The following is a 14,736-nucleotide window of genomic DNA, read 5'->3' on the forward strand; positions in this document are numbered from 1 at the left end:
AAATCTGTGCATACAGATTTCTGCAGAACTGGAACATGCCTAATCCCTAGTGTGTTTATTTCATTTTTTGTTGTAAAGTCATGTCAGTTTAGCACATTTGACCTTGTTTAAGTCTATTACTCAGAATTCTGCAGATTTTCTCTCGGAAGAGTCCATATTTTCAACATGAAAACGCCCATCTGGGCTGAGTCAAGTCCAACTCAAAATCATCTGAATTTTTTTTTTTTTTTTTTTTTTTGTAGTGCACTTTTATTTTCAATTGCATATTTAACTTGTTTTGTAATAAGTTCAACTTAATAATCAAAACAATTCAAAGCATTACAATAATATTGCAGTCGTGTGTGTGTGTGTCTAAAAAGTGAAAGGGAATTATGCCAAGTGACATCACAGAACTGGGAAGTGGAAGTGAAGTGAGAAATCTGAAGGAAGGAAATGAGGGACAATAGAAAGAAAGAGAGAGATTGTTCTAATGATATTGTGTGTGTGTTTAGAGAGTGAGAGGGGCAATGAGTTCACTAGGAGTTCGCTATATTGTGAATGTGATAAATGATAATATGATCTGTTAGTCTAGGTCATATTTCACCATTTTTCATTTCACTTAGAAAATGATGGCACTATGTATAACATTTTAATGGTCATAAAAAAAAAAAATTTGTGTCTTATTTGTCTGTTTTGGGGTTTTGTTTTTATTTTTGGTTTGTTGTTTTTTGTTGTTTATATAATTTTTTGTGTTTTGGTTTTTGTTTCGTTTTTTGCTTTATATTGGTTTGGTTCGTTTTTTTTTTGTTTTTGTTTTGAATTGTGAATTGTTTCAGTAATATTCATATGAATATATTATTATATATTATTTATTGATCATCTTTGACTTTTAGAGTCTTATAAATGTCGAAACCCTCTTGACCGTGGTAAAATCACAGTATAGCACAGCAGCAATTGGCTCATTAACATAAATATCTGTATTAATGTTGGTCATGTGTCTGTTTCCATAGTGATATCACCTACAACATCCTGTTTGAAGCTGTGACCACCCTTCTGGTGCTGCTGTCCTATCAGCTCTTCCACAAGGAGGTTCTGAGGGAGGGGCTTATATACGGCTACCTGACCAGAGGACGATGGTGAGGGAAAAAAAAAAACATGTTGGATTTCAACATCCCTATAGCTTTAACCTCTACATGTACATGTAATGGACTGTATAGTCGATCATATAAAAGAGTAGTAATTAAACTAATGGTAAGGCACAGACACTCAACACACCTGAATAGATTAATGTAATTGTTTCAGAGTTCCAGCGATGCATCATAAACTTCCTAACTTGTGAACCAGAGCCAATACAAGTGAAAAGTTGTTGCCTACCGCAGTGTTTTATTCTTATGAAGTTTGTCCCAGTGTGATATTGTGGCCCCCTGACCGGCATTAACAGAAGGACGACTGTCAAGCGCTGCCATTTCATATGCAAATGAGGGTGTTCATTAATTCACCAGATGCTCTCGTCTGGAGCTTTGCTTGAGTTCACCCGGAGGGCTCGTTTGCATCGCACCAGTGATACTGAGCTTTTAAAGTTCCCTCGTTAGCTCTTCAGCACTGCAGCTGAGCTTGCACGTCTGAGGTCGTTAACGAACACTCGTCAAACCTCACCGGTGTCTTTAGGACTGAGATGGACTCTACGCAAGTACGTAAAAGCAGAGACATCTAGAGACACAAGCGCCTTTGTGCAAATGAACATTGATAATGCATCATTCCATCAATTTCTAGAAACCAAAAACGCAAACATTTCCATGTTCCTTTAATTTTCATGTTTTGTCTTGACATTCTTTATTTTTGGAGTCCTAGAGACACTAACGCTAAATGTGTATCAAAACTAATAATATTTCTAAGCCCTATTATTTTCTCTTCAAATAGTTTTCGTATTCTCCTGTGATCTAATCAATACCAAGTCGTGTAACCACAGTCGGCTCTTTTAAATGTCAAAAGTGAAAATAACACATTTTCTTAGCGATATGCTATTTACACGAAGTTCCAATAGTGATAGATTTCATTTACACTATGTAAGAATAGCAGGATTTTCTGCTATTTATACTACTTATTGCAAATATCTGCACCTCAGTATTGATAGTTTTCACGTGACGTCACACCCTTATAGGAACGCCCACCTGGAGGGCAAAACGAAGCTTTGCTCCACTGACCGTCAGTTATTTTTACGCAGTTTGCATTAAATGGTAATGTAGTAAAACGCAGATATTAAAAGGTGAAATTCAGTAAACACCTTATTAATGATGTATATTTTGTACAGGGAAGCAGATGAAGCCAGAATATAAACACAATGTGCAAAGTTTCACGTTAAATGGTTTCCCGAAGGAAAACACTGAACCATCAAGTGGATTGCGTTCATATTCCGGCCTCATCTGCTTGCCTATGTAAACTATGCATCATTAATATAGAGATTACTGAATTTGATATTTGAATATCACTGTTTAAATATATTAAGGCACTTTAAGTGTTTTTACAACATTTTGTCACACTGTTTAATGATTGAAATATTGCCGCGGGTGTCTAATATGGATTGCAGATGGCCAAAACTTGTTCACATACCTTTGTTTTATTGTTTTGAGAGGTGATCTAAATATTTGCGGCTGTGAAACAGATGGAAAATTGACATGCTTGTGCTGCAGTTCTGTGGATGTTTTGCCCTCCAGGTCTTCGAGCCGGTCATGTGACTGAAAGCTATGAATTGTAGTACATAATGAAACCGTATGCAATAAAAACGCATTGAGTCTAAATGATCATTTTTATTAAATGGATGCTGCTTTATTGGGATAATAAAACCCTCCCTACATCTACCCAAACCCTACCCGATACTTTTTTTCCTTAATTTTTATTGAAAATAAATGCCTTTCTGATGTGATGAGAGGTAGTGTAAATAGACACTCCATTATTTATTTACTGACTTTTGAGCAAACTTCATCATTTGATGAATTATTGCTGCCATGATCACTAGAAAATATACACAAACATTGCTTTTGAATACAAATTCTGTTTACTGCTTGTTTTCTGGCTTTGGCAATAAGCATACATATAATAAACCAAATTTATGTAGAAAAGAGGTGTGTTTGCACTAAAAAGAACGACAGCGACTTACTTAGCATTAACTTTATAGCATTAGAGCATATAACAAGAATATGGCTACCAAAAATATATTTTAGTCTTATTTATATGCTATTACAGTATAATAGAATTTATTAATGTTTTGAACTTGTTATATCCTGAGCTTTTATTATTACTTTAGTTTTATGAATTTTATGTACTTTTGTCATTTTTATTAATTAATTTGATAATTTTTTTATTTTTAAATTTATTAATTTTAGTACTTCAGCTTGTTTTAATTAAACTGCTAAGGCAACATATCTAATTTTCTAAATCAATTTTTAAGTTGGGGTTCATTTAATATTTATAATCTCTTTTATTTCAGCATTTTTTTTTAAATAATGAACATATAACAATAATAAATACCATTTTTCTTTTAAAGTTTTAGTTAACAGTAACAACAGTTGATTGAATATAGTAGGTTTGCTCATTCTCTCTCTCTCTCTCTCTCTCTCTTTGTCTGTAGTCTGTCTCTGACGAGTCGTCTGGTGAAAACGCTGCTGTATAACTTCATCAGACAGGAGAAATGTCCTCCCGCTACACACGTGTTGCAGACGCAGTCAGATGGAGGAGGCCTGCTGTACGGACTCGCATCAGGAGTCGCCAGTGAGTTTAATGCACCACATCTGATACATCTTCAGCTTTTTACCAGATTTGAACAAATCATTCAGATCTGAATCAACTGATTCACTGAAAAGATTCATCTTTGGGTGAACTATTCCTTCAGTGGTGTGTATGTAAACATTGAACTTCACACGCTGGCTCTGGATGATCTGGTGTTTGTTGGTTACGGCTCAGCAGCCTCATTTGCTTAAACGATGCCCGTGTTGTAAGATGAATGTCTGGGTCTGTAGAGGTCGAACGGGGTCTGATTACTCTTTCAGATAATAATATTTGTTTTGGCTGTAAATAAATCCTTCAGTCCAGTTTCTCCTGAATTTGCATGTGAAAAACCCCCACATGCACCTGATTCACATGCCCATTTTGTTCAGCTTTGCCTTTTATCACTCTGATAAAGTTTTTCTGTTTTTTAAACACGCTTTTGTTTGACAGGCCTCTCCGAAACGAAACCCAAAGCATATGAGTGTTTGCTTTGTGTGTTATTGACAGTTGTGTCTGTCTGTCTGTCTGGCGTCTGGCTTGCTCAGACGTGTCAGCAGAAGTACACACACACACACACACACGTTTCATTGTATGTACTCAACTCTTGGCTTGATCATTTACTTAATATTGAGTTACACACTCTTCATTGTGTGGACTGAATTCAGACCAGTGTCCATCACACACACAGACTGTCCGTCACCAGACACACGTTCACGTCTGTCTCACTGTGACATACTAACCTATAAACACGCACTCGATTGGTAACTAATTCATTTGTACTTTTTTGGGGTCGTAAATTGTCGAATAAGAATGGTTTTACGAACAATTTGTTCTTGTTTCATGAATAAGCATATACTAAATTACTGATGAACAAAAATATTTTTTAACATCATAAATGCAAAAACTGAAATGAAACCAAAAGCAAAAAAAGCTAAATTATCTGTTTAATAATAAAAGAAAAAGTTGTTTATGACTTGATTGAGCTATCCAGAGTAAATATAGTTTTAAGTTTTGAATGTAGTTTTTGTTTCATTTTTAGTTAGTCATTCCAGTTTAGTTATGTTTTGTTCATGCTGTTTTTTTTTTTTTTTTTTTTTCTAGTTTCACTTATAGTTTTGATTTGATTTTGTTTAATAAAAAAAAAATTGATAGTTAATTTAGCTTTTTTTGTAATTAATATTCTTTGATTTTTATTTTAAAGAAAATTTACTGATCACTTTACTGATTGAACTTCACGTTGGTAATCATCACATCATTTTATTTATTTTTAATAAACTTGAATTGAATTTGAAATTATACTTAAATGAATTTAAAATGAAAAGTATAACTAAATTTAAACTTGAAAAAATCATAACATGAAAACACATAAAACATATATATATATATATATATATATATATATATATATATATATATATATATATATATATATGTGTATTAATATTTTATTATTTTGTATTTGTTTGTTTCAGTGCTGCTTTTCAAATGTCTATGAAATATTAAAATAGTATAGAACTAACATTAATGTTAATATTAATTATAATAACATTTTATTACACTTAAATGAAATATAAACTACTTTACTAACCAAACTGAAACTAGAAAAACAAGAAAACCAGAGCATGAAATAAAAAGTAAACTGAAACTATTCCAACCACTGCTGAATTAAATGAAAACTAAAGTAAATTATTCAGATCTCATCTGAAAGCGCACATATCTGTCTTTTTGATTCTCTTTCACTGTGACAGACACAGTTAGTCAGAAGTGTGATTAGAGTCTAGAACTACATGTATCATCGACTGACACCCGACTGGCCAAAAGATACAAAATGAGCTTGTTAACAGCTGTGAGTCAGTGCCAAGATGACGTCCCAATGTGTGTGTGGAATCCAGACAGTGTGTCTTCATTGTCTGACGGGTAAATCAGGCCGGCTAAATGGAGACACAAGCCCTGTGTGTCAGTCCCGTCAGCCACAGGAGGAATTCTGGGCCTGATCCTGTTTCCGCTGCTGTGGGATGGAAAGATTCAGGCAGGATTAGACGGCCACAATTCGTCACTCTGGAATTACACGTGCCGGAAAGCCTTCTGGATCACATTAATGTTAGCTCGACTTAACCGTTTACGATACTTTCAATGATGTTTCATTTGCTCGCGATGGTCATTTTGCTAAATTTGAGTTGCTCTAGAAACAGGAATGTGATGGATAACCTCATTTTGTCTATATATTAAAAACAATAAATCTGAATTTATTATTGTGGGCGACGTTGAAGGTCAAGCAGCTTTTTGGCTTTCAGTCCATGTCTATTAGCCCAAACTTCCTGTTTCAATAGGAAATCCATCAACACAGGAAATAAAGTTGTGCTTGTCAGGTCGTTTAATCAGTGCAAATGTGTTTTTAATGGATAAAACGATGCATATTCATACATATTAGCTAGTTTGAGAGGTACGTCACACCAAACCACCCAAAAAAAGAGATAAATGATAGTGTTTAGAGAGCAATGCTCTCTGGGAAACACTTGTGCTTCATAAATCAGGGTGGTGATCTGTGTGAAGCTGGCGTGTTGATGTTTCCCTGAGCCGATGGGAGATCCTGGAGTCTCTGTGTTTCCCTGGGCTGGGCTACTGAATGTCTCTTATGATTGTCTGTAATCTTTCACTTCTCTTCTTTCTCCTCTCTGAGACGGACCAAATATGGTTTATCTCACGAAAACATGTTCAGATCCCATTTCACACCAAAATCAAAAGAAAAAGAGAGATGAAATCCTTTTAGGACCACCAGTAATTCTCATTACATACTGTGTCTGGTCATATTATAGTAATTTTATTTTTAATTTTTTTTAATTTCTCAGTTCTCAGATTCTCGTATTATAATGAATTTTTATTTAATTTATTTTTTATTTAATATTTTCATTTATAGAAGACAACAAATCCTGTTGTGATATATAATTAGTTTTTTTTTATTTAAAAAAAATCTGTTTTATATTTATTTTTATGACAGTTCGCTACCGTTCTCATTACATATGGTGTCTGCTCATTTTTACCAGACATCTTGGTAATTGTTACATTTTTCTCAATTTTCAGATTCTCTTATTATAATATTTTTTTTTTAAATATTTCATTTTTAAACTGCAATGATGTATAAATTTTTTTTATTTTTAAAGAATATTTATTCCTACAAAGGAGATTCACTTTCAAAATATAATTAATATTTAATATTTTTTATGTAAATTAAATATGAATAACATAATATGCATGGTTTAAATTGAGTTTCCTAATTTATTCCAGATTTAAAACATTTACTGTACATTATGGTACTGTAGTTTGATACCATGATATTTCTGAAGTATTCTGATGTTGTTTTACGTGTTCGATCTGTGTGAATAACAGCTCCTTTAACCAACCGTGTTTAACACTTCGGCATTACATTCGTTTAATAGTTATTGAACTTGTGTCTGGCATTAACAGAATCCTGCTATTGTGTGTTTGTGCTGTGTAAGTCTCAAGGCCGCCACTGTGTCTGAGTTCAGGATTAGTGTTGTCTCGGCTCAGACTACAGCAAAAGAGAGAGAGAGAAATGGTGAATGATATGATACAGAAAAAGAAAATGCTTTTTGGCCTAATATTACTGATAACTTGACTGATTAACATTTTCAGGGACATTGACTTGGACTAGTAAGAAACCACCTTAGAAACCATTGAGAACATCTTAGCAGCCACATAGCAGCTCCCTAGAAACCAAACAGCAACTCCTTAGAAACCACACTGAATATTACAGTAACCACTTAGCAACTTCCTAGAAACCACACGGAACACCTTAGCAACCATCTAACATCTCCATAGAAACCACTCACAACACCTTGGCAACCATATAGCAACGCTCTCAAAGCAACTCCGTAACACCTTAGCCATTCCCTACAAACTACACCCTAATAACTGCATCGCAAACCCCCCAGAGACCACTTAGAACACCTTAGCAACGCCCTAGTAACCACTCAGAATACTTAAGCAACCGCTTATCAATCCCTAGAAACTACTGAGATCTATTGCATAGCAACTCCCTCAAACAATTCATAACACCTTAGCAACCCCCTAGAAACTACACGTTAATAACTGCATCTCAACCCCTAGAAACCACTCAGAACACCTTTAGCAACCTCATAGCAACTCCCTAGAAACACCTTAGTAACCCCCAGAAACTTCACCTTAGCTACTGCATCGCAACCCCTAGAAACAACTCAGAACAGCTTAGCAACCCCATAGTGATGCTGGCTTTATCACAGCATGATGGTGGCAAGTTGTGCCCGATCAAACACCACACTATCTGCTGCTGAAATCACGGTGACAGGAAGTAGTGGTGGGCTTATAGCAGCAGACAGGGAGTGCTTTAGTAGTCCAGTCAGACATGACACACACACACACACACACACACACACACACACACAGAGAAGCCCAGTGTTAAGAAGTAGCAGAAGACTTTGCAGGAATCCTGACTATGTTGATGTATACATTGAGTGCCACATATACTCTCTCTAAAGAGACTGTGACAGTATGCGTGTGTTCATCTGACACATACACACGCGTGATGTCCTGTGTTTCGTCTGACAGGTGGCTTTGCATGAATAAACTCTTTTCCTCTTCGCTCATTTACAGACTGGCCTTCGTGTCAACAACTGCTTCTTAGGAAAATATCAATATTTAGTCAAATTTTTGAGATTGTCAGATGCTCAATACAACATGGCAAGAACGTTTTTCCCTGAGCTCAGTGAATTGACCAAGAATTTGGCAAAATTTTGCTTCAGAAGTATAAACCATCACTCAGTAACCCCATATGTGTTGTTATTGCTAAAGAATTTGCTCTGTTCCAAAAGTTAAAAAAAAAACCTCCCACAAACACAAGACATTTTTAAGACAAACACAATTACAGTAGCCTGTGTCTCTTTAAGACAAGACACTTCCATCATTTCTGCTGTCCCTCAGACTTTATAATGAGTAATACCTCAGACGCTGCTGAGTTTGAATAGACACGCTCAGAGAAAGATCCACAGGGACTTTTACAGGAGGACATAGACGTGTGTGTGTGTGTGTGTGTTTGTGTGTAGAAGTTAGCAGCAGCATTTGTCACCCTCAGCCGCCTGTTTATGTACTGACAGCGTGGAAAACCCCTCTGTGTGTGTGTGTGTGTTCTCAGCTCTGCTGGATGGCAGCCATGATGTCTTCATTTATCTGCAGCTCTGTTAACACAGCCCACAATAACAACCCCAGGACACACACACACTGAGACCCCCAGAGCATCTACAGTGCAGAAACATAGAGTTAAGACACATCACACACACACTTGGTGCAGATTGTGTTTTTAGTAGACGTACTGTAGTTTCAAATAAAAAAAATCCAGTCCATCCAGGGCATTCAAACTGATGTACATATTTTATTTTATATTTATTTTATTTATATTTAATAAATAAATATTTATACTTAATATTTTAAAGTAATTTTTTATATTAATATTTAATAACTTAATGTTTTTAAAATAATAGTTAATTTCTAAATCTAATAGTAGTTTATAAATCTTACAATGGATAATGCATCTGTTTTTTCCCTGTCATTTAGTATTTAAAATTTTTGAGTATATATTATGCATTATGCATTGCAATGCAATTCTCAAATCTGTGAATATCATGAATTTTACCGCATATTATGGAAGCCCGTCATAAGACGAAATGCTTTGATAAATCATAATAGACTGTAAAAGTTGAAATTGTGAGAGAAAATGTCATGAGCTTGTAAGCAGTGACTTTTTCTGTCATAATTATGACTTACCAAAGTCATAAATTTAATGATTTCTTACCATATATATTAGTGGGCGTGGGCACGGAAATGGTCATACAACTAAATTCTGATTGTTTTTAAAGCATGAAACCTACAAACTTTGTGCTATTTATATTAAATTATGACTAACATAAGTAGGGAAAACAGTAAATGCTATGAAATATGAGTGTGTTTCTCACTCTTGTAATATTATATCTGTGCTATGCTGAGAGAAAAGGACCACACACAGGACAAACAGTGAACAGAGACTTAGAGAGATTGTGTGCTAATCAAAGGGATGTTTTCTTCATCCATCATTTTTCCCATCATAAAAGTGTGTCTGCGAGCGATTACAGGCTTCTGATTGGCTCTGATGAGTAGATTACAGTCTGCTCTGGCATCTGCGCGCGCTCTCATTGGTCGACTGAGGTCGCCGTGGCGTCTGTCGTGATCTCATCACAGTTCCAGTTCATTCAGAACATAATGATGTCATGTCATGAGGAACCTAACGGATAGATGCAGCCAATAATATCAGTCCAGTGACCTTTAATGTTATCAGTGTCTCAATGATATCAGAATTCTCCGAGCCCGACAGAGCCGTGCGTCTGGGAGTTTTCCTTACTCTCTTTCTCTGTGTTGTTGTTTTTATTTGCAGTGGATGTTTGTTAACATCCTGGCTCTGCTTCAGTCTGCTGGTGGGGCCGCGATGTCCAGCCACAAGTGATTAGACATGGAGACAGGCATCTCATTTCCATCTCGACTCTCTCGCTCTTTCCGACCCACCCGACCCCATGCGATGCCTGAATGATTAGTAACTCGAAATCTGTTTAAAATCAATTACTATTCATCAGCGACCTGCTGTTTGAACATTGTTAGACGGGAAACTTTCAACCCATCTTGTTTTCGCAACGTTAAAGTCAACATGACGTCCAAACTATTTTCTATTGCATGATCCTGGCCTTATTGTGCATGATAAAATCTAATGACTTGCTCTGCTTGTGCAACAATTAACTTTACTGGTTGATATCATCAAGTCATTATTATGACAATATGCTATAATAAATCATAATTATGAAGTAAAAAGTTTAATTATGCGAAAATGTCATTTTTGTTGTAATTCTGAATTATACACATGTATCTATATGTGTGTGTGTGTGTGTATGCGCATGTATAATATAAATAAAAAATAAGTCACTATACAAGGAGCATAATATTAAAAATGTAAATAATAAATTAAAAAATAAATAAATCCATAAATAACATCACAGAAGAGCACATGAAAAGGTTTCCCATACATATCAGGGTTTTTTTCTGGCTCAGAAAGTGTTTAATCATTTTCCTTCATTGTGGCCCCAGTTTTTGTTTTTAATCTTCGACCATCAAAACGTATTGCTGTAAGACATACTTATGTTCAAACTAGGGATGGCTCGATACCATAATTTTGGCTTTGGTACGATACCAGAATGTAATACCTCGGTATCGATACTAAATCAATACCATAGGTGACAAATGTCCAGCCTCAAAAGATAAGTGAATTGAAAACAATTTTATTAAAATAATAATAATAAAAACAGATTCATATCTTAATACCTTTGTATCAAACCGTAACAAAAAACCTACAGGGAACATTTTGATGTTGGAGAAAAAAAAAATATATAACTGAAGTAATAAAATGAAAATATATTCAGATCTTCTTATCTTTTCAGTTCAAACGCATAGTGTAAACAATATGTCTCAAAATGTAACAAACCTACCGGGAATATAGGTTACCTTTTTTTGAAGGAATGAAGGAAAAAAACAAAACCACTGAAGTAACGCAATTAATGCAAAAAATGTTGCTTTATTGTAAAGTGTTATTCTAACAGTCAAAGTAATATTCAAAATCACGTTATTATTTCTCTCCCTCTCAGATTGTTTTCAGATTTCAGCCTCAGATAGCCAAAGAAAAAGCATTAAGTATAAATCTCACTCGCTCTCTCCGCTGCTTCATATTAGCGGTCGGCAGCGCGGCAGAAACATTACTTTCATATTATTGATACTAAAATGAATATAGCAAAACTCTTGCTTAATTCAAATTCAAGTAATATTCGATTGTATGAAATGCAAGTGCATATATTACAAGACCAAAACTTCACTGGTTCTAGCGTGTCATTTGCACTTACTGTATCACATCTGTATGTGCATTGATCAGTTGTAAATAAAAGTTCAAATGAAATCTGAATTTATGAATGATGCACTCACCTGTCGATCTCTTAATTCTCTGAAAAGATCAGGGAATTGATTGAAGCAAGCGACAAATGCTTAAAAAATTGGATATGTTGCCTCCTCCTGTGGCAACACATGATTTATAGCAACGCTTGCATACAGGTGCAGTAAGGTCAGTTCGTTCACCTTTGTCATCTGTTTTGAATGCAAAGTAATGCCATATTTCACTTCTACTGTTCTCTTTATTTATTAATTTTGGTGCGTTTATAGAGTTTCATCTGTTTGATCGCGTTGTTCTGTTGTCACGTTTAAAGGTGCACTTTGCAACAGCAGTGTATGAAATACTGAATTGAGCAAAATTATGATATCTTACCGTTTGAAACCTAAGATATACCGGTAATAATACCGCGCATCCCTAGTTCAAACGGTCATTTACATATGCAAACCTATGATGCAAAGATAAGATAGATAACATCTGGAGCTCTTGAGGCCGAAGAAACTGTCCTTTTTTGAGCCATTAGCATGACCGGTTGTCCACTACACTTTTCATGATTCATCTTCTGCCTCAGTTATTCTGCTTCTGGCCTGAAGCGACATCTTTTAAGTGCATCACCATTGCAAAATCCGTTTTAAATGTGCCGTATACTGTACTTCTTTTAGCTTTTTTCCATCCGGTAAAAGGCTTCTGCACCAAAAGCAGTTGTAATTTACTTTTTCATGTCCATTTTCCATTCATTTGTAACAAATAGAAAAATATTTAAATATACACACACACAATATTTGTATTTTAATATATGTATGTATGTATGTATGTATATTATATTATATTATATTATATTATATATAAATAAAAAATGACAGAAGCACATAACAAAATTACTAAAACGAAAATCAAAATGAAAATCTTCCTGTAGAAATATTCATGTTTGTATCTCAGATAGTGCAGGAATTAATGTCAATGATAATGTGAGTCATAAATGCTTGACGTGACCTTTTCCTTTATCACCATTAATTAAAGTCATTCCATGTTGATCATTTTCCAACAGATGTAATTGGTTTCTGTGTTATTCAGGTGGATTGTGGAGCGTGTTCACATTAGGCGGAGTCGGCAGCAGGCCAGGAGCGGAGCAAGATCTGAACCCTCTCCCGCTGTCCAATCAGAGTCTGCTATTACTGCTGGTTCTGGCCAATCTGACCGACGGACCAGACTGTCCGAACCCCTACCGCCAGGCTGTTACCTGCTTCAAAAACACTCAAGGTGAACCAGAGCGGCCCCAGTTTGTTTGTGATTTTAGCTCATTTAATTCTTTCTTTCTTTATTTATAAAGCACTTTCACACAACTACCAGTTGATCCAAAGTGCTGTACAATACAGCTAAAATAAAACAGATAAGAGACAACAGAACATCAAAACACAATACAATACAATTGACATGGCTAGACAAAAGCTATTGACAGAAGATGTTTTTTCAGCCAGCATTTAAATGCAGGCAAAGAGGGCGCAGCTCTGATAGAAGCTGGTAATTTGTTCCTTAGACTAGGACCAGCAACAGCGAAAGCTCGATCACCTCTGCAATGAAACCTAGATCTAGGAATTGATTGCTCTTGAAATTAATTGAATTAATTTCACTGAAAGTGTTACTGTGTGTGTTTCAGATTCCTCGTCCATCCCGTCTCCTCAGCCTCACACGTTTCAGATCAACTTTAACAGTCTGTACACAGCGCTGTGCGAGCAGCAGAAATCAGACCAGGTGACGTTACTGCTCTACACGCTACTGCACCAGAACAGCAACATGAGGACGTACATACTGTCCCGCACAGACATGGAGAACCTGGTGAGATCACACGCATTCAGCACCTGTGCATATGCATTTCATAGTGCTTATAGAACGTATGCATTCATTCCAATGCAGTTGCAAACTCAGACTGCTGTCAATCATTCATTGTGGGCGGGACTTCTTAGACGAGGATGTGTTTTTCTTTTAGTGGGTTGATGTTTGGCGTTTTTAATTATTGGCCATTACATTTTTCTGTTTGGCCCGTGTATCAGAAGATCATACATTATTAGAGCTATTGAACAGAAAAGTAAACAAGTATTATAACATTTGCTTTTCTATTGTTAGTTATATAAAGGCAAACGCTATAATACTTTCTCATATACTGATCGAAACTTTAAAATCTTGATTTCAAATACGCTGCGCAGTTTGCCACTGTCATATTCATGTCATATTCACTGTGTACTGTATGTAAAATTATCGCAAACTTTATTTAAAAAAAAATGATAGATTGATATAACTGATTACTGATTACAATGTTGGTTAAAGTGTTTATTTCCTTTTTATTCTATACAGAATTAAAAAGTTGCCATCTAAAGTATAAATCTGTTTATTTTATAGAAAAATAAAATGATTTTTATTTTAATTTACATTTTCTTTTTTTCTTTTACAGATTTTTTTTATTTAAATTTGATTTATTTCCATTTTTTCTTTTACAGATTTTAAATTAAGTGTTGTTTTTTACACAGTTTATTTTACAAATATTCTTAATATTAATTTTAAAATTATATATAATTTAATAAATATGTAAAATAAATGTAAATTTCAGCAGTTATGCTTGTAGATTTAAATGTCTTTTAATTAAATAGTGTGATTTCATATCTATAAATAAACAAATAAATCAAATATCAACATCAGTTGACCACTATTTTTTATTTTATTTTTTTACACAATAGTAAAGTATTTTGTCTTTCCGTCTCTGTAGGTGTTGCCGATTCTTGAGATCTTGTATCATGTCGAGGAGAGAAACTCTCATCATGTGTACATGGCCCTCATCATCCTCCTCATCCTCACGGAAGACGACACCTTCAACCGCTCCATACATGAAGTGGTGAGGTCACACACATAATCCCAGTCAGAAATCAGATTAAAACATAAAGAATCTGCCATGAAAGCTTCATCTGAGAGCCTGTAGTGGTTTCAGTGTG

At 35.0% G+C, this 14,736-nt stretch overlaps 1 protein-coding gene across 4 annotated transcripts in view; it reads left to right on the forward strand.

Annotated features, from left to right (window-relative positions):
• dym (dymeclin) overlaps positions 1-14,736 on the forward strand; it is a 95,463-nt gene that overhangs the window by 15,269 nt on the left and 65,458 nt on the right. For all 4 annotated transcript variants that reach the window (XM_058757674.1, XM_058757675.1, XM_058757672.1 and 1 more), the window contains exons 7-11: positions 990-1,115; positions 3,608-3,747; positions 12,827-13,012; positions 13,410-13,588; positions 14,514-14,639. In XM_058757674.1, coding sequence (XP_058613657.1) covers positions 990-1,115; positions 3,608-3,747; positions 12,827-13,012; positions 13,410-13,588; positions 14,514-14,639 — 757 coding nt within the window. The remainder of the gene's footprint in view (positions 1-989; positions 1,116-3,607; positions 3,748-12,826; positions 13,013-13,409; positions 13,589-14,513; positions 14,640-14,736) is intronic.

This window comes from Onychostoma macrolepis, chromosome 21, assembly GCF_012432095.1.
Source record: "Onychostoma macrolepis isolate SWU-2019 chromosome 21, ASM1243209v1, whole genome shotgun sequence".
Lineage (NCBI taxonomy): Eukaryota > Metazoa > Chordata > Actinopteri > Cypriniformes > Cyprinidae > Onychostoma > Onychostoma macrolepis.